This window comes from Galleria mellonella, unplaced genomic scaffold, assembly GCF_026898425.1.
Source record: "Galleria mellonella isolate WM207_F2 unplaced genomic scaffold, CSIRO_AGI_GalMel_v1 utg55, whole genome shotgun sequence".
NCBI lineage: Eukaryota > Metazoa > Arthropoda > Insecta > Lepidoptera > Pyralidae > Galleria > Galleria mellonella.
Window position 1 is genome coordinate 3736157 of NW_026442115.1, and position 22103 is coordinate 3758259.

At 33.3% G+C, this 22103-nt stretch overlaps 1 protein-coding gene across 1 annotated transcript; it reads left to right on the top strand.

The window, feature by feature from the left end:
• The first annotated feature begins 770 nt into the window (after nt 1–770).
• LOC113521503 (dipeptidase 1-like) lies at nt 771–21744 on the top strand. The gene is made up of 2 exons (XM_026907044.3): nt 771–1240; nt 20074–21744. The coding sequence occupies exons 1-2, from the start codon at nt 1082–1084 to the stop codon at nt 21415–21417; spliced, it is 1503 nt and encodes a 500-aa protein (XP_026762845.1). The 5' UTR covers nt 771–1081; the 3' UTR covers nt 21418–21744.
• Nucleotides 21745–22103: the final 359 nt, after the last annotated feature.

The following is a 22103-nucleotide window of genomic DNA, read 5'->3' on the forward strand; positions in this document are numbered from 1 at the left end:
AACAAAATACATAATATGTAGTACGTTGTATTTGTAAATAATTTTACTTTTATACCAATAACGTCTCTCATATAAAAATATCTCCCCCAGCAAACACGTAGCGATTCATCAACGGCAGTTTCATTTGCTCCATTAAGTAGAACCATTTATCGGCAGTAAGTTTATTATAGTTAGTATATCAGTATATGTATGTAATAAGTTACTGGCAAGATTGCTATTTCATATTTATATAACCTAGTCTTCGTAACAATTATTATGTGAATGACTGGTCTGTAATACAATATTATAAATCACAATCGATTCTGTATCACCAATTAATGCATTGTTTTATATAAACAAGAGGCACTAAAATTGTAATGTCTATTTATGTTCCAGTTGTGAAAATAATAGTCAACTTGGAATATGAGTTCTTCAGTACATTGCACTTCTAGATATTTATTAATCATACTTATTTTTGTTCTGCGTTTTGCAATATTTGTAAGATGTAAGATACAAAGTAAGTAGTTTTAAGACGCGGTAAAAGCAAATAAGCATCTACTTATTACTATGTCTTCTCTGAAAATCAGATCAGTTAACCGAGACTTCAATTTTCCATTAATGTTATTATGCTGAGGAGTTAATTGAGGCTAACGGTTATACATGTGAAAGATGTCCAGCCACCGGTAGAGAAAGCACGGGCTGGTTGTGCGGCGAATAGCGGGGGCGGTCCTGTCACGTGGAGCTCGGCGCGCCGGCGCGGCCGGGCCGCCCGGGTCTCGGCGCTCGGCTGGGCTCGTAGCGCGCGGCATTCCCCTGCCGGCAGCCAGCCGCTACGCTATGTGCGCTAACTCGTTACAACCCGCGCTCGTCGCGGTTCGCTGCTGTGCAGCCGGAGTGTCCAGAGCTCGCTGTGACTGCGAGGGCTGCGCCATCGGCGCTGGACCGCGTTAACTGTTAACTTTTATGGTGGAACACGCCGGGCAGGGGGCGGGGAGACAGGTGGCGTCGCGCAGGTGCGGCCCGCGCCCGGCCCGGGGCCGCATTCGCAGCGCGCGGAGGCGCGGGTTCGCCGCGGCGTGCGGCCGCCCGCCTCGTCGCGCTAATGGAGCCGCCGTGGGAGCTCGAGCTCGAGCTGCGGCGGCACATCGAAACCTGCGCCTGCACCTGCGATCACATGGGCTACGGCAACTACATGGACTATCAGATGGCGCCAGCGGCGCATGCTTGTCTGTGCCGCGCGCTCACCTCGCCGCACGCCCACGTATGTTTAATGCCTTTGTAACTGGCGTGCGTTGAACTAGGACCTTAGATAGCATGAATCACTACATTACTTGTTGTAGAAGAATCACCTCCATACCGATTTGTTTTCGTGTGCACATGTTCACTAAATTTGTATTTTCACTTTCGTTTAATGCGATACATTTGTCATTAGTGCATTATAGTGTTAATTAGTAATTGTTGTGTGTATAATGTTACTTTTTATTGTTTATGTATGTTATTTTTTATTTATTACTTTTTGGTGTTTCATATGAATTATATTTTGCACGATGTTCGTCTAGGTATAATTTATAACTTAAAATACCTTTTAAACTACCAACTACATGCATCTCTTTGATAAATCAACCATCGGGGATTATAAAACTTGTGATGTTTTTTATTTATGGGAGTAACAGTAATAACAACAAAAATGCATAAATAATTAAGGATCTATTACCATTTTCTTTAATTACACACCAAATCCGGGGATTTTGAACAATATGTTTTTAATAAATTTATTTACCATATAGATAATTTTCTCTTTTTCTGCAATACTTCATTCATGTAAGATTTAGTAACAATGTATCTTAGTACTTATTTTTTAACAATATTCATAAATAAATAAGAATCATATGAATGTTTGTAAAGATATTTGAATAAATGTTGCTCTATCACGCTTAAACGACTAAACGAATAACATGTGACACAAAGACGGACTAAATTCCAGATTTTTAATAGTTAAAAAGAAAATGGCAACTGCATCTATGCTATTAGTTTAAATTGGTAGGGTTTCAGTGAGGGATAATAAGTTTTAATTATCATGAAGTCAAGTCAGATGGACTTTTGGGACAAATTCACCAGAAATTAACCACGATGGTTTCAAACGCATGGAGATCGACCTGACTTGATTGATAGCAATGGGGTCGCTAGTCCCCGTTATTGATAATCCCATACTCTATCTTCTAAATGAACATAGGGTACTTTTTATTCTAATTGACATCGATAAAATCATTGGATACAACCATTATAAAATATTGTATTTTGTTATATCAAAATATCATCAATATATCACGTCGTGTGGTCCCGGCATAGAATACGTCACCCCTTCCTTTTTCGTGTATGTCGTAAGAGGAGATTAAAGGAACTTAATGGTCGAGAGAGGAGCAGCAGCATCCCTCTTAAAATAACACCAAAGTCTAACTGCGTTGTCAACGCGCCTGCTAAGCGTGGCAACTACTGACAAAACTCCCCTTATAGGGAAGAATTATTTTTAGCAATAGACAGTTAAAGGCTGACATAATAATAAAATAATAATATATATTACATTTTAATTAAAAAATATGGAAATTAATAATATTATAAATTGTGAAAGTTTGTTTGTTAACTTTTGACACCTTAGAGCTCAACAAATCGCTTAATGTTTGGTATAGGGAAGAATACAGGCTACTTTTTATTCCGGCCAATAAACACGACTTGTTATCGTTACAGTCTATACTATATTATAAAGAGAAAACCCTGACTGACTGATTCATAGCAGAAACTACTAACGTTTGAATTACTAAATGTTAACAGTAGGTCCCTTTTATGATTTACACAAGTAATAAGGATTTTTCGAAATTCAGCTCATAAGGATGTAAAAATAGGAGTGTAAGTTTGTGTGAGAAAGTATATTCTTTACCTGATTTACTTGAAGTTAATATATGAATTGGATGAAATATGGATATTTTTGTTACGTTAGGTTAAATAAATAAAATAAAGTTTAATTTCAGTATTTCTCAAAATTCATCTTATAATTGTGTTATATAAGGGATAATGTTGTTTTTCGACCCACGTTTATCTGATGAAAATGTTCAGTATCGCCGGTAGAATATTCCCTTCATAGGATGTTAATTATTACGATTTCAGTCGAAATATAAAAAATAAAAAGACAACTTCAATGGCTAAAACTGGTTTATTAAATGTTTAAGGTTTTATAAATAAGCGAATTAAATAGTATTTTATTTCCTACTTCATCCTACGATTACTACATAAATTAACAATATAAAGGCGAAACTCAGTGAGGATGTATATTTTTTACTCAATAATGCTTAAACGGCTGAACGGATTTAGATGAAATTCTGCACAGAGGTAAATTATATCCTAATTTAACCCACAGAATATTTTTATACATTAATGCACGTGGGCAAAGGCTTGGAGGACAACTAGTAAATAATACAAAGAAAGCAAAAACGTATTTACTGATTACTATAAATACAGATTCCTAGCTGTGCGAGTTCAACTCACACTTGTCTGGTTTCATTTATATTTACTGAAATCCTGGCGGTTGTCCTATTTGGCAAGCTTCCGAACAAACAAACTTTGAAGTAGGTGCCCAGTGTACGAGTTATGAAGATCAGTACAAGAATAAGTATATATACCTAGAGTTGATGACAGGTTTATTGGAACAAAAACACATGACACAAGCACTTTAATCCTTACTAATATTGATGTGAAAGTTTGTTTGTTTGTTTGTGTCCTACTTGGTGCGTTAGTCGCTTAGCGACAGTTTTTCAGTGACTTCCAAAAGGAGGAGCTTCTCAATTCGATTGTTTTTTTTTGTGTTTATTTATGTTAAGCTATTAATCTCTTCGTCTGTTTCAATCACTTTTGATTATTCTTTTTTTGATGACTGACAGTAATACAATTGGTAGTCCCCCTTGTTAATCACGTGAAACCAAATTTTGCCATACTTAAAATCTGTATGATTATTTACTTTTTGTGGAACAAATCTATATATGAAAGATATCGTAATAAATCTTGATATAAAAGTTATTAACAAAAACTGAATATTTGCATTTATTATAATAGGTACTATTAAAAATAGATACCTACTAGTATCACTAGAAGATACCTATAATTAGTATAACAAAAATATATTTGTTATTATATTCTCCTAAATTCATTTCAGTTTATTTTAACAAGAAAACAAAGCGCTACATTACTTCACTAAGGTCTGTCTCTGGTTACTCTACGCTTCATTTCACTCCGAGGGTTTTGCTTTCATTTACCAGGTTCATTCAACTTGACTTGATACAAAGTTTCGAATTGGTAGATACCTGTGTAAGTACCTACAAGTATGTACGTATTGCATTTATTTTAAATCTGAATTTTTCTTTGTTATTTTATAATCTAAGGTATTATTTTTAATTAACTTATTTATTAAAAATAATCTAATGAATATGTATTTAGTTGCAATCGCTATACATACATGTATATTCATATATAATAAACATTTGTGTATTTTGTAATATTATTATAATTCCCTGTATTTATTATAATTCATATGAAATTTTAATTTCATTCATTATATCTTCTTTATTTCTTTTTGCTTTTATAACATTTTTCTTCTATTTCTATTTAGAAAATAGCACCTACTTAGGCACAAATTAAATTACCTATTAGAAATATACCTACATTATAAATATTATAATAAAATTACAGTTCTAATGTTTGTCATACATATTAATGAATGCTAAATTAATAACAACGTCAATGACCTCTACTTGGCGACTGTCACTTGGAAAGCAAAGAATGCAAGTAAAATTATTTTTCATAAGTTACTTATATCCATTCCATATTCCGTGACGTATATCCATCTAAAATGTAGTTAAATAATTTAACTACATTTTGGATGAATACAATTATTCTCTTCATTAGTGATGACTAATTAAAAATATTTTTTTCAGTGATAGAGAAAATCATGGTATTGTTATTTTGATTACATTGTTATTTTGATTATATTTTATTTATCTTATTGAAATTTAATTTACTTTTATGATATTAATTTAATTCTGTTATACTTATGTAATGTATAAAAGCTATACAATTACATAATTATCATATATCACACGTAATCAAACAAGGACACCTACTCTATCTTATGAGAAACCCGACAACGGACATCTGGGAGGACAATCTAGAATTCCAAGAAGAGCGTATTTGCTAAATTGGTCTGGCCGAGAATCGAACTCTAGACGTTATTTATATAAAGAAACTTGCCAGCCTCCACGTCACTTTGAAAGTTGTCAATGTAATACTAGTAATATATATTTATACTAATATTAAAAAGAGGAAAGATTTGATTGTTGATTTCTGTCTGTTTATAATGGACAACGTCCAAAACTATTTAACCGATTCTAATAATTATTTCATTTATATAATGCTACATTTTCAACAAGTAACATAATATTATATTCGAAAATTCCATTTACCCAATCGAACCTGGGTCGGATCACTAGTGAATTTATAAAGGGCCCACGCCAATTCTTCATTGCTACAATCAAATAAAAAAGTCATAGCGGACATTCTTACCACGGAACATTATTAGATCGAGGCGTAATAAAATTTTACACCATGTGCACTCATTTCTAGCCTACGATCGCCTTTACATCTCAATTCAGGCGGCACTCAATTTTATAGCACTAAAAGGATTTACCGCCCTATCTCTCCCATACTGACCCACGAGCTACTTACTATTACAGACGCTATTCACAAGCCGCCTCGAAAGGTGTTGTTTTCGTTAGGCAACAAAGATGAATCACATTGAATATTTATTTCGGTTTCGGCTTCAAGTTGCAGACTTGAAAATGATTCATGATTTGTAATATTACTGTATATGTTTACTTTTTATTCTTATTATATTACGTTATAAGTATGTATTTATATATGTATCTCTCTTAGTATATTAATTTTTTATATTTTATAGTAACATAACTCTTTTACGAGTGCGAATAAAAATATATTTTGTTTGTTAATAACTATAACAAACAAAATATATTATATATTTATATTAGTATATAATGTAATAACAACCTAAATGGCGTTAATTTCTAAAGCGACCACGCAAAGTTGTGGTTATTTTCTACAAATTAATAACATTATTAGACAAGTGGAAAATAAAAATTAATAATTATTAATTTTATTGTTAATAATTAATAACGTACCATTTAAATCATAAAAAAAATATTTTGTTATTTAAGTGGTACGTATAATAAATAGGGAAAGTATGCGTAAGTTGTAGTTACTAAGTAACATTTTTGTATTTTTAGATAACGTTAATATGTATTGCCTGTAATGAACCTTCATTTCCTGAATCAATTAACTAGATTTTATGAAAAAAGAACAAAATCTATTATTAAAATGATATGATTCTTTAAAAGATACATTCAGTGTGATTATGGGTGACGGGTTTCCTAATTCGTACCTTTTAGATTTTCACTTTTCGATTGGCTCCGTAGGCGGACCATTGCCAATTCAATTTACCGATCTCTCGGGTTATATCGATTATTTTGGTAGGATTTTTTTGGTATCTTTTTATCAGCAGGAGAAATATATTTGGTAAATAATTTATACCAACATTTACCTAAGTCATACGGTACAATTAACGAATTTTGCAGATGTACACGATGAGAACTCTAGAATTTCAAGCCTAATAAACTACTATAACAGTAGGTTATTAGGCTTGAAATTCTAGTTTAACTTTAATTTCTTATAGATTAGTTTAGTGCTCAAATGAACCTTGTACAAAAGTCGTTAGCTTAGGCACCTCTGTCCCATTCGTGTTTATGCCGTGAAACAGTTGTTTGCATGGCTGTGTTTCGGTTTGGAGAGTGGCATCATTTCAGCCATTATCTGATAACATTATCAAAGAACGTTCCTGAACCACCTGCATCCACTGATTCCTTACAATGCATTTCAGGTCGTTACTCTAACTAGTGGGCGATCGTCGTACACTGCGTTTACCCGTACGCGGTCGCCACTCAAGAACCTTTCTTTCACATCGGTTGTCGGTTGAAAGGCAATGGCAGTGAATTTACGTGGTACAGAGGAATAACACCTGAGTCCTCAACGTCGCAACGCATGGGGGATATTTTGGGCGAAACAGTATACTCTGTTATGCCTATAATACTGCTCATGTCTACAGTTGCCACTTTCCAACAAGCCGTCAGCAAGTTTGCCATTCTAAGTTACATAAAAAACCTAATAAATGAAGATCATAAAAAAAGGTTAATGAAGCTTAATTATGAGTACCATGAAAATCATTGGCGTATTTAAGGTTACTTTACAGGGGAGGAGGGCTTGGCCCCTTAAAGCTAGAGTTAGCTATCTACAGCTAAACATAGCCTTCTCCATAACGGGAGTTTTGCCAGTAGTTGCCACGATGTTTTAAGTGGGACGCTGCTGCCCATTCCTTTACCATTAAGTTTCTTTAGTCGCCTATTGCGATATCCAAAAGCGTGTGGCCTATTCTATGCCGGGACCATACGGCCAGACGACCTCCTCCCTTATATACGCCTATTCAATGAAAACCGAGGTCAATGAAAAATAATTTTCTTAATATAATTGTTATCCAAAACGGTTTAGAAACATAAGAATTTTGATAAAAATAATGAAAGAAAAAATTATGTCAAAATTATTTTTTTTTGTGATAGCTAGCTGGCTATGTACCTTTTGCATACTTGCGTGACTAAATATGTAGTTATGTAGTTTTGTACTATATAATGAAAGTCCTCTTTTTAGATGTGCAGTACGACACTTTTATTGAGTAACTACGAGTAGTTATGCTCGTAACTTTGTTCAGATTGAAAAAAAAAAAAACTTTAATGAACGCTTTAGTAGATTAGCTGCATTGTTGTCATGATAGCATTGTTAATACAGTTCATCTTTATTTTAAGCACAAAGTATTTTTTTTTTTATTAATAAACCATCATCTCTGGATTAACGTATTTAAAATTAAGAAAGTAAAGTATAATTTAGGTTGTCCTAGGCAATAAGTAAGTAATTCGTTCAGGCAATCCAATGATATTTATTTTTGCATAGTAGTAATTTCCCTGTTGAGTTAGAAAGTAAAATAAAAACTCAGTCCACTGTTTCTTTTGATCATTGTTCTTTTTTTATTTAATATATTTTATTATTTAGAATGAATTTAAAATTTAGGGGAAAATATTGCAACATGCAAATGTAGAAAAGTTTAAGTTTTGTCATATTCAATTGGACTACAGAATAAATTATATGCGTAGGTAAAAATTAAAATGAGTGTGGTAACCTCTGACAAATAACTAAATGGAAAAATTATTCCATCTTATTTGACTATATTGCAGTAACAGCCTACATTTCCAACTTTTAATGTTTCCTAAATGGTAGGTATCAACGTTTTGCTACTGGATATAACAATATTATTATCCTCGTATTATATTAGGCAAAATGGAGAAAAACATCACTGTAAAGTATACTGTTGTCTGTTTTCATATTTCTTATGTTAATGTCAGTAATATTTACTAGCTACGGATATTTTGCCTACTGTTAGATCTCATTATTTTTTGTTTGTATATAGTATGTACCTATGTATCTACCGGTCGCAAATTCACTTGTGCGACGGCTTGATTTGTTTCTGTTATATGTTTAAACTTAATTTATTCTGTTACGGTACGTTTTGCTTGTTGACTATAAACACATGTACCTACGTATATGTTGAATAAAAGTGGGGAAACATATTTTCGGTAATTTTTTAATGGGTGAAAATGAAATGGTAACCTCCCCTACGCTATTGATATATGCTGACGAGGTACCATTGGGAGATGATGGTTGACGAAGAAAGCAGGTCAGTTAGTATATTGTGACGAATTCCATAAAAATTAACCAAGATAGTTACCATTTCTAGTAATACATTATTATATTACATTACTCTATTACTAGCAACGGAGCTGTTAGATCCCATTACTGACAATTCCTTTTTCCACTGTATTCGTGTATTAAGTTGCATTAACCATGTGATAATGATGCATTTCTTTGGATTTTGCTGTCTACCTGTATACATAGTAACTATTCTAATGAATGTAGATAATATATGAATGGATAATTTATAAATGAAGGATATGTTTTTCTCGCCAAAAAAATACTTTCACAAAATGTACACGAAAAAAGACGAGGTACAGCATTTCTCTCGTCGCATAATTCCGTTGTACTTGATGATTTTCTGTGTTATCTAAGTACTGGTATAAAATTATTTTATAATTTCATCAACATACGCTTAGGTAAACATAGGTGCGTTTATTTAAAAAAAATGTGTGAAATATTTAAAAAAAGATCAGTGAGGTTATTTATCAACTGACTTTAAAAAGAATGAGATTTTCAATTCTATTTATTATTGTTTTGATGTTACCTCATAACTCCGTTAGTTGTAAACTGATTTAGAAAATTATTATCTAAATATTATCAACTTACAGATTCAGTAATTTAGTTTTTAGATCGAAATAACTGGTTTTGATACAAAAGTACTAGGGTTTTTTTGTGATCTTTATTCATTTTTAATATACAAAAACAAATGATTAGTACCTATCTACCATAGTTTTTCATTTATCATGTGACGAAATAGAAAGTGAAGGTTTTACACATACCATTAGATACTGACATACTGCCATTCTAAAAAGTGAAGCTTTAGTAAACAAACCAAATCTTGTTTATTTTTTCTATTAAAAGTAAATATGATTTGAATGAATGTAATCTTAATGCTATTTAGAGGTATTTGCCGTCTGTTGCCGTTGTGGTCAATGTAACACTCGGCATGTCTACATTTTGTCGAGTGTGTTAAAATCCACGTTGAATTCTTACACGCTTCACACTCGATTCTTGTCGAGTGTACCGTTTTTACTTGAGTTAATTTGATTTGAGGTCTTTGTTTTCGATTACTGTAGAGTTATTAGTTAGTAATAAGATCGAAAAATCTTGACTAATTGCGGAATCAATTCCTGATCCTTAGTCATGAGCGACTGTGACGCGAGCAGAAGTCTGACTGAGTACGCTTAAGTCAAACCGCTAGTTATTACATTAAAATATAATGTGTGCTTTTTTTTCATTCAACTTAGAACGGCAAACAAGCTGACGGCCCACCTGATAGAAAGTGGTAACCGTCGCCTATAGACATGAGCAGTACCATGGACATAACAGAGTATACTGTTTCGCCCATGATACCCCCATGCGTTGCCATTCCTGAGGACTCAGGTGTTATTCCTCCGTACCCAGTAAATTCACGCCAAGTGCTTACGAAACTTTTAAAATTTAAAACTTTGAAAATTCAAAATTTTTGTTGTCACCCAGATTCGAAGTCACGATTTCCTACATATACAGAGTAAATGTACTGACCTTAGTTTTATCAGTTCCTATCTAGATAGAATATACTTGTTTCTAAATAATTAGTAAGTAGTATAAGAAATTACTTAAAAATATATTATTTGTCATCAGTCTGTTATTTTTTTATACAGAACAATTAAGATATATAAGTAAAAGTAACTTATTATTCTTGAGAAAACATCACACAGATATGATCTATATTTTTTGTATCTATACCCAGTCTCGTATCTAGTATTGCGACGTTAATGGAATTTTTTGGGATATCATTATTCTTATTTATTAGTGGTTAACTGTGATTAAACTCATCGCTAAGGATTATGTTTTTAGATTCAGAAGTTTTATAGTACTTTCATCAGTCTGTCAATATACTACTCAATAACAATAAAGATCATATTATGAAGAGCTCAAATTGTATTTCATGATTTGCTTAAACCCCTTTAAAATAACATGCGCTACTCTTAAGTTGGATTAAACACCATAACCTTCCTGCTCTTATTCCATATCGTTTAGGGTCAGCGTAATATGTTTTTCCCTTCTATTTATCCCTATTTGCAATCATTTCAGTATTCGCTCCATTTCTAGCCATATATTTTTCAGAGTTTATCCAGATTAATACTAAATACAATACTTTTCTTTTTTTTTTAATATTAAGTTGGTCTAATACATCTTCTCTATTATATAATTTTATTGAAATAATTTGAATAGTATCGTATTCTCCTAATGACGTAATAAATGGGTAGATTTATATCTTTAAATATGGTTATGAGTGATATGGGTTTCCTTGTATCTAGTATCCTTTGCTAATAAAAAAACGGACTTACAAACTTTTTGATGCTTGGATGTAATAAAAACCTCTGAAAATTTTAAATTGTATCTGTTATTCCGAAAGGAGGAATCAGAACCTAGTTGACTCTTTTACTATATTGGTAAACGCATATTACGTTTTGATTACAATAAAGTAAAAGACTAATAGAGAATTTGTTGTTTTTTCATATAAGAAAAACTGACTTCATCTTTAGCTTTTATAATATTTTTTCTAGAAAATAATCTTAAATACGTCAATATTTGTTCACAATTTTCTTTCCTCCCTTTCTTATAGTTAATAAGTAAGTAATTAAAACTGTTTTACAGTTATTAAATGAAACTGTATGAGTAACTATGTAATTGTAGATAAGTATTTAGTTACAATATACGTACATTGAAGTTATTGGATAAATACTGTTAATACCTACAATCAAAATAATTAGAAACAAACATTATGATCACACATTGAATTATAGCTAAGTTTTAGTTACGAATAGTTTATTGGAAAGTGTTAGGCAGTTACCTAGTCGCATAGGTAGGTACTGTCGCGAGAGGAAGGAAAACATCAGATATCTCTTCCTTAATCATGGCGAGTAAATGCTCTCCTCGGTTCTTTTAACAAATATTTTCCTGGAACCATTTTATGAGTTCCTTTTGCTGTAGGTAGTTAGGTTGATATTAGAGAAGATTTGAAGTCCGAAATATCGCCTTGGTTCACGCATCACCGTTTGTGTATAACATCAAAGTGGTGGCGCGGCTTACTTAGAAGTTTTATCTTTTTTGTTGTTAGCTCGCTATTTTCACTGTTCGAAACAGACGCTCCGATGAGATATCGATCTGTGCTATCTTTGTAGAACATTAGAGCGACGGTGTGCTCATGAACACGCTGGTTGGACCATCTAATTTTAAGGGATGACCTAGTTGAAAAATTCGGTCATCCAAAAAAGAACATGCTAAAAAAATAACGACGCCTATATGGTTGAGCACCTAATGTTGCTGAAATTTTACGCATATACCATAAGGTATATGCTTATTTAATACTTGCTCAAGCGTAAACATATATAGATATTTATATATACGTAGGTACATTAAAAACTAGGTATTTCCCGCAATTTTGCCTGTGTATGACAATATATGAAGTATCCTGTGTTATGTTAAGATATATATATCTGTGTAGTAAATTTAATTTAAATTCATTTATCATTTTAAGCGTGATTAAGTAACAAACCTCTAAATATCCAAACATCTTCACCAAATTTCACATTTATAATGTTCATAAGATAGAATAAATAAATTATAAAATCATACTACATCATAAATACAAAGAATACACGTTCTTTTTGTCCAATTTTTGATAATATTATATAATATTACTACATTATAATTTTTACATAATACTACATACAAACAATAAAATAGAGATAAATTATATGTACTCATTATAAAATGTAGCCTATGTACTTTTCTAGCTCAAATACTACGTAACTGTATACTAAATTATATACTAATAAAGTGTTTTTCAACAATGATAATGGACTGGTAACCTCGCTGGTTTTGTCGATTTACGCTGTCGGAGCATCAGTTGGTCCATCATGACGAATTCAACAAGAATTTACTGATATGTTTTCCATAGGGAATCACGGGGATGTGAATAAGACATGGTAAATTGCTAGCAATGAGGGCGCCCTCGTTAGCACGAGTAACAATTCCTTTCCCACGATCAATAAAATGTTGTTTCCCTTGCGTTAATTAGTTTGAATCTTTTCTGTGTCACTGTTGTTAATAAAAATGTATGCTATTGGTAGAATTAAGTATGTGTCTACCAAATATATAACATACAAGCTGACCCGGCAAATGTTGTTTTCCCCGCCTATGTCCACCTATCTGCTCCATTTTGAGGGTTCCGTGCCAAAAAGATATAAAGGAACCTTTATGATGCGACTTTGTTGCCCATTCGTATGTTTATTACAGCGTTATATCTTAACAATTATAACTAATGCTACCGATTTGAAATTTAGATTTTTTTTTATGCAATCGTGTTTTACACATTGCAGGTTTACATTTTGTAATAAAAATAATTGAAAAGATATTTTCAAAGAAGTTACTCGAAAATAAAAAAAAAATGGACTTGCCAGTGCACGTGGGATATCGTAAGGAAATAGCTTTATTTATGATTTATAAAAATTTAAGTGTATAAATGTATACGTATATAACAGGAAAAATAAAAAGGTGTTTCTAATTATCATAGTTTTTAAGAATTTATAAAAAAACCTCCTAATATAAATTTTACGGTTATGTTTCTAGCCACAGTTACGGTCTAAATATCGAATTCCTAATTGAAATAAAAATTATTATTACGTGTCTATGTTATATAAAAATACAATAAAGAGGTAATTTTATATCATATACCTTATATTATTTACAAGTTTTAAATTTTTCAATAGATTTTTATTGTTATCTTTAATTAATAGATGGGATTGTTGAAATTTAAATTGCGATATAATGTTCTTACATGGAAATGTAAACACCCTTGCGCTATGATTTAAAAAAAAACTTTGCTTATGTATAGATTGATTTTTATATATTATGGTAATTGCATTTTTTTAACACATTCGTCTTGTTGTGAACTAATAAATTAGTTTTATTGCCTTTGGTGTGTTAGTGTATATTTAATGCAACGCTGTTGTACAACATATTAAAAAAATATCTATAAAAAACAAACATTTTTAGAGACTATCTCATATCTCAGAATAAATTCAACTCACACTTGATCAGTTTTTTCTTTTAAAGTTTATTTCTCCATTAATTTGTAATTTTATTTATGGATGCATTTATTTTATTTTGGCATTATTTTTGATAACACTTTGTCATGGTCTCCACAAATCTCGGAAGTCAGTAAAAATATTTGATGCTGCTAGTGCCTTAAAAAGTTTACGTAATATCCTGTTAACACTAAAATTGCGCTCACACATACCTTACTCCTACCCTCTCTTTTTTATGCCAACTCCTGTTATTTAGATTTCACCGAAGAGCAATTAAATAAGCTTGAGCGTCTTCAAAATTTATGTATCCGCTTCATATTTGGTCTTCATAAATATGATCACATTTCTCAATTTTGTACTCAACTCAAGTGGCTCCCTATCCGTTTTCATCGTAATCTGCATATCCTGTCTCTTCTTTATGCAATCCTTTTTATTTCTATTGTTCCTGATTATCTAAAAGACCGACTCGTGTTTCTCAGTGAGGCCACTTCTGATCATACTTTACGCAGTGTTAATAACCTCCGCCTCAAATTTCTTGCTAATTCTTCTTCCTTTTATTGTAAATCCTGTACTGTCCAGGCAGTTAGCCTGTAGAACTAACTAGCTACCTCTGTTCGGTGCACTCAAACTCTCACTAGCTTCAAAATCTCTGTTAAATCCTACTATTTCTCCCTTTAGTGCTATTTTCCTGTGTTCTCTATTCATTTTTCTTTGTCATTCTATTCTGTTGTATATGTGTTATTAAATATGTGTATCTTTATATATATATAATAGTGCGCCATCTACCCTTTGTTTTTTTACCTTTGGATAGAAGACATTGAGAAGACTGACTGACTGAAAAAGATTGCTTAGCGATAAGGCCGTCTTTTGTATCACTTCTCATTGATATTTATTGTATTTTTTTTACTTGCTGCAATAAAGTGTAAAATAAATAAATGAATCTTGCAATAAATATTACTTACTAATGATTTAATAATTATTGAATATAAATACTGTTGCTCGACCATACCTATCTAACGATCTACTTGGCAAGAATGATTTGCGATAACCACTTTTCGCACTGAAATTATGTTCAAAAGTTTATGGCCCTTAACAGTTTTATTGCCTAAATAATCACTTAGGTTACAAAGTTAAATATTTTGGTAATTTTGTTTTATATATGAACATTTTTTTTTTATTATAAAAAGTATGCCTACAAATATAATTTTGACACAGTCGTTTTATTTTTCCGATGTGAGTTTATCGTAAATATTTCTTTCGGCTGACACAAACTCCGTCTATAGTAGAAATGCTTACTCCCAATCCAATTCCATTAATGTTCCGTGTGAGCGTGATTCATGGCATTATTCGAAGTTCGGTCCATAGAACATCGAGGTCTCGTTCTATAAAGGCGGTACGGACGGATGGCTAGTTGCAAGGTAACAATGGGGGCGCAAATTTCACGCAACATTATGCCGGTTGTGGGGGCAGGCAGTAGTAGCCGTGGGCCGTAAAAGCCCCTTGGCGGTATCTGGCTAGCATGCAGCGAATCGATGCAGCTCCGCCCGCCTGCCTCCCCGCGTCTGTTTCAACTTTCTTCATCTCTAAAGCTTCGTGGTCGCATTACGAACCCTCCACTTCTCTTAACTTTGTACCTCGTGTCGCTATACTAGTACCTAACCAGAATAAAATTGTAATTGACGAAAAATCTGTATCTTAAGTTTATTCGCTAAATTTACCTAGGGGGCTGAAATATGCAATGGGACCAAAATTATTCTTGATTTTTACGTCAACACGATTTCACATAATTAGATAGTTATGTTTAGTAATATTTTTTTATATAGCATAAGTATAAAAAAAGCAATAATAATAATGTTATTACAAAATAAAATTTTTAATTATCGGACCTAAATACAATTATTTAAGCAGAATGTAATATCTCTTAATATTAAATGTTATTTCAAACTTTTATGTTCATTTTTAATATACGATACGTGATATCGGGAATTTAATGAACTAACTGTGTTTGTCGTTTCCGATTTCATCTGACGCGAGTGCGTTTTTTTAATATGTAAGAATGGAATGGTAACCCCGCCTGTGTTCTCGGTATACGCTGGCGAGGCACTAGTGAAAGATGATAGGTGAAGATGAAAGCAAGTTAGTTAGCCCATTGTGACGAATTCCACTAGAATTAATCACGATGCCTTTCAGGAGGAACTGTATGGAGGTTGACCTATTACTATTTCCATAGAGGTTGGCGCTATTAGACCTCATTACTAACAATACCTTTCATCCCAATCGATAAGGTTTCCTCTTATCTTCTTGAAAACGACGATTGAAGTTGCTCTTTTTAAGAAACAAAATATTAAATTATTTTAGTGACAAATGAAGATTTTAATATAATTTTATGACTTTACCATCATTGTCGAAAAATACATTTCTCTAATGTTCGTAATATTTCTGATACTTTGTTGTTAGCAAAATATTTCTTGCAAATTATGTAATATATTTATGTTTCGGCAAGTCTTTTGGTAAAAACTTTCACAAGTTATATCCTTTCATGGGTGCATATAGTACACGCATGAAGGTATTTATTCTACGTGTAGAGATGTAGGTATGTTTAGTGAGATGCGTTGTTATGGTGGGTTCACATCACAGACTATGTTACAGACATGTTGCTCGTTCATTATAGCCAATTGAGCGCATAAAATTGTCCGAGGTTCACCTGCAAGACAAAGCGTGTGCATTTTGCAAATAGATTAAGCTTACCTCAACCAGAAACTGCTCAGTTTATAGGTGCACAATACAATAAGAACAAATTGTGCTCTACGGATACCTTTTTCCATATACCTACATTGAATCCCTAATAGTTATCTCTAGGAGGGATGTTGGGTTTTCAAATTGGTCATAAAAATATAATAAAAATTTTCCTTCTGTACCAACTGTTGCTATTTTCTACTTACTTTTACGGATCGAATGGGTTAGAAAAACATTTGTATGTGATTTATTATAGCATGTTACATAATAATAAATTGATTAGATAGACAATGTTCTTAATTCCTAATAATTCTTCTTACATTTACTGAAAGATATGATCATATATAGGTAAATATAAGAAGAATTAAACTTATTCTGATGTACCCATTTTTATTCGTGATAAATAGGTATTTCTGGATCCATTGTTAGAATAATATATCAATTTTATATCATTTCATCATGATGATGATTTTGACGATGAAACACCATAAACAAACTTAGTAAATTGTTAAGATGGGCGATAGCAAAAAAATTGATTCACTTGATCTTCGTTTAAATGAATATGAAATCACATTACTACAGTTTGCCTTGTATACTTACATAATGATAATTACGTTTATTTATTTAATACATAATTCAATCCATTAATTCATGTTGGGTATGGATCGTGCTAAAAGGTTCATGATTCTAATCTGAATATGATTATAATTACTATATATATTACAATACGCCTCTGCAGTAGAACTATAGAAAACTGTGTTTAACGCATTGCGCCTTTTTTTATGAAATGCTCCACCTTTTTTTTCAAGTCCAATTTATTATTATTGTTTATAGCAACTCTTTTTAATAAATCACTTTTAATGAAAATAGTTTTATTGAATGTTTATATAATAATATATTTTTGATAGAAATTGTTATTTCATGTTGTTACTAGGTATCACGCGTAGATATAATTACGTAACGAAATCATAAACAAGATAATAACCGTAGCCACTTAAGAGGTAGTTAGGAGCGTCAGAGAGTAGTTAACACACTAGCACACGGGACCTGTTAATAATTATGCAGCATAATATAAGATCGCAACCGAGGTGTGATTCAGAGACTGCAGATGTCAGTGACAATAATTTGCCGCGTGTTCAGTTATGCAAGGGTCACACACGACACAGAATATGGGGTAAAAGGGGGGTAGGGGCGCAGGGGTGAACCTGAATAGCCTCTGACCCATTTACAAACAGAGCTGGCGCGGAGGCCCACAGTGGCTCGCTCGCTGGGATTTAAACCCTCGGCATGGTTAAAATTATAATGATAATTATTTATTAATTTCGATGCTATACAATATATATATATATATATATATATATATATATATATATATATATATATATATATATATATATATATATATATATATATATATATATATATATATATATATATATATATATATGTATAGGTTTTTATTAAGTAATTTACCTATTTATATACCTTTATTTACCTATATTTACCTAGCATTGCTATATTTTGATTTTGAGTTTATGAAATAGAATAATTATACTTACGTATATAGATATATTTGAAGGTATTATACACATGATTGCTATGATAATACATCGTAAATATTCAGTATTTAAAATAATATAAAAATGCCAAAGAAGATAGGTATAAACGTGAATGTGAGTTTGTTTGTTTCTTTTTGACGTCATACCGGTTTAACTAATCATTATGAAATTAAGTATATACATCCGATTTGGAGTAAAGAAGGCTACTACTATTTAACCTGACTAATCAACATATCCCGATAAAGAAGATAGAAGTAAAAGTTAAAATGAAATGCAATAAAAAAAAAAGAATTTTTCAACTGTTTTCAAAAAGAAGGAGGTTATGAATTCGGTTGAGTTTTTTTGATGATTTAGATATTTTTTATCTGAAAGGATATACTTACCGATTGGTCCCATAGATATTTTATCAAAATCGGTTTAGTTTTTAAATTGAAATAATTGGTTTAACCACGATTGAAGTCTTGTTTTTGTGGAACACAATCTTAATTATTTTAAGTAAATTCTAATTTTCCTGTATATATTAATTTTTTTATAAATCTAATCTTACACTCTGAATTATAAAGCTTTACTTTTCTTATATGATATCATATTTTATTATTGTGTTATTTATAAAGGTTCATCTTAAAACGTTCGACGTAAAATGTTTGTAATGAACAAAATACATTTAACCTTGTTTCTAGTAGACGTTAACCCTGGGTAGATGTACTGGGTAGGTATACGATCCTTGATTTCTTTCTAATTTACATAGCGTCGCGTTATACCAACCTAGGTTTGGTTACTATATAAGTGATAGAGATACTTAAATAGATAGATAAACACTTTATTTGATTCATCTACGTCACGTAAATTAACAACCAAATTCATACAATCAAATAAATGAGTTATAGTTTTTTTTTGTAAATACAAACATGTCAGGTGTGTACAGAGAGCACCCAGCCCAATACAAATATACATACCTACTTATGTATATAAATTGGATTGTGTTGAGATAGAAGCTGCGACCATCACAAGGTGATGTGATGTGTTTAATTGCTACACCACCTAGATTGTCATAAGCTATAGTAGACCTTTTCTAATTGGTAAATGTTTCTAGACTAATTTCTACGATAGTAACGGCCAGCCGTTTTATATTAACGTTCAGTTCTTGACTTATAATTTGCACTTTCCCGATATATCACGCAATAAACTATGTATACATGTTTTTCTTTGCTTTGAAAATTTTTTATTTATTAGCTATATACATCTGTATTGTATTCTATCTGTAGAACTATCTAGTTCTCATTAGTTTACAGTGGATTTTTTGATTATTATATTATATTAACTTTATTCTATAGTCGCGCGTACATAGTCAAGTCTGACTTTCTATGGACGGTTCGTCTTAGTAAAACGTGGCGATCTTTTACAGAGCTGTCTTTGACTAAAATCTTAAAAGCATTTAGCATTCTGAATCTGTATCACTTTTGAATTCCATAGTCGAATTTGAAGCGATCCTAATTCTATGACATATCTTAGATCGCGATTCTTTTAACTTTAGGATGGGGTATTTTCTACACCAGATGTGATTGTATAATATTTGATATTGGACCTTTATTTAGTAGTTTCTATTGTTTGTAATTTGCGAAGAATTTTTGTGCCAAATGAATATCAATATAACTGTACGAAATTAATTTGTTTTAGTTTTCATACTCATATTTATATAAGCTGGCTGATGCAGAAAGCTAATATTCTCTATTAGAAAACAAATCAATGCTAATTATTATGCAATTAAACTATTTCAATGTTACTAAATTTTTTTTTTTATGTTACAGGCTGCAGTGCCCGAGGGCATGACGTTCCCTGGCCCACTACCAGATGTAGCAGAGAGGTGCGGTCGTTGGGCACCAGATTCATTATCTGCTTCGGCATCCGGTAGTTCAGATGAAAAACCTACGCCGCGTCGACCACGCTGGCGTATCGCCCTCGCAGCGCTGGTAGTGCTGGCCGCTCTCGGTGCCGCGCTGGCGTTGCCACTCGCTTTGGGTGGCGGTGGTCGAGCCACACCTGAACAACGTCTCACCACTATACGCCGTATGCTTCGTGATTCTCCGCTTGTAGATGGTCATAATGACTTGGCCTGGAACGTTAGAAAATTTCTTCATAACAAAATTGGTGACTTTAATTTAAGTGCCGGTCTTGAAGGACTAGAGCCGTGGGCGCGTTCGCGCTGGTCGCACACGGATATCCCACGACTAAGACTCGGTCAGGTCGGTGCTCAATTCTGGTCGGCATATGTACCGTGCGGAGCGCGGGATAGGGATGCCGTGCAATTAGCTCTCGAACAAATGGATGTTATCAAGCGTATAGTAGAAATGAATGCAGCACATCTCGCACTTGTAACAGATGCGACGGAGCTACTTGAGGCTCATCGTGATGGTCGTATCGCCTCATTGATTGGCGTAGAAGGTGGACATGCACTTGGTGACTCATTGGCTGTACTCCGTGCATTCTATCAGCTCGGGGCGCGGTATCTCACTGTTACTCACACTTGCGACACACGGTGGGCACGAGCAGCTGGCACATCCGGTGGTCTTACTGAATTTGGAAAAGCAGTGGTTCGTGAAATGAATCGTCTCGGTATGATAGTAGATTTATCGCATGCTGGCGAAGAAACAGCGCGGGACGCTTTAGAGACATCACAAGCGCCAGTAGTTTTTTCTCATTCAGGCGTTGCAGCCATTTGTAATTCAACTCGAAACGTGCCAGATGAATTACTTCGTATGATTGCGGCCAATGGCGGTGTTGTGATGATCAATTTTTATGCTAAATTAGTAACTTGCGGTGAAAGGGCTACGGTGGAAGACGTAGTATCCCATATAAATCATGTACGGCGGGTGGCTGGCGTAGAGCATGTAGGCCTCGGTGCCGGATACGATGGTATTGATGCGCCGCCTGAAGGATTAGAGGATGTGTCACGGTACCCGCATCTTCTAGCAGAGCTACTACGCGATCCGAACTGGAGTGAGGATGACGTACGCAAACTGGCTGGTATGAATGTAGTGCGCGTGCTGCAAAATGTAGAACGCGTGCGCGATCAGTGGCGGCGCGCAGCAGTTCTGCCCGGTGAGGAGACAGCGGGCGCGCGCCGTGGCGACTGCGTGTACGGGCCCGCGTGACGCAGGCTGCGCGCCGCGCTCCCGCGGCCCTCCTCGTACTGCTCAATATTGACACTTGTTGAACGTAGTTATACATGTATATTAGTGTCCAAATGTGATTTAGCGATTAAAGTAATATCTACCTGACCTCGATGCACAAAATGTTTAGCTAAGGAGCCGCACGCGCTGGGCGATTCGTCTCGGCGTCGATTGCGGTCTGTCCGCTGAACTCTTCTCCATCCATGCACACGACTTCGTTGACGAAAGCCCAATGCGATCCGCGATTTATATGATGTGAGCCATTGATGATATAAAAAGAATAATGTGTTTATAGAAAAATAAATATTCTTTATTTATAATAATGACCTGTTTTATTCAATGACTAAAATATTATAAGACGTTATTAGGTATAAACCTAAAATTAGGTTTAATATTAGAACAAACTAACAAATAATTAATTACATAGTTTTTCAATAAAATATAAATAATCTAAAGAACTTTTCTTATTTTTTTTTTATACAACTTAGAATGGCATACAAGCTGACAGTCCACCTGACGGAAAGTGGTAACCGTCGCCTATAGACATGAGCAGTATCATGGACATAACAGAGTATACTGTTTCGCCCATGATACCCCCCATGCGTTGCCATTCCTGAGGACTCAGGTGTTATTCCTCTGTACCTAGTAAATTCACGCCATATCCCACC

Excerpts from the sequence above, each read along its gene's own strand:
- LOC113521503 (XM_026907044.3), top strand. The coding sequence starts at position 1,082 with ATGGAGCCGCCGTGGGAGCTCGAGCTCGAGCTGCGGCGGCACATCGAA. Across the intron at positions 1,241-20,073 it reads TCACCTCGCCGCACGCCCAC|GCTGCAGTGCCCGAGGGCAT; the intron begins GTATGTTTAATG and ends TTTATGTTACAG.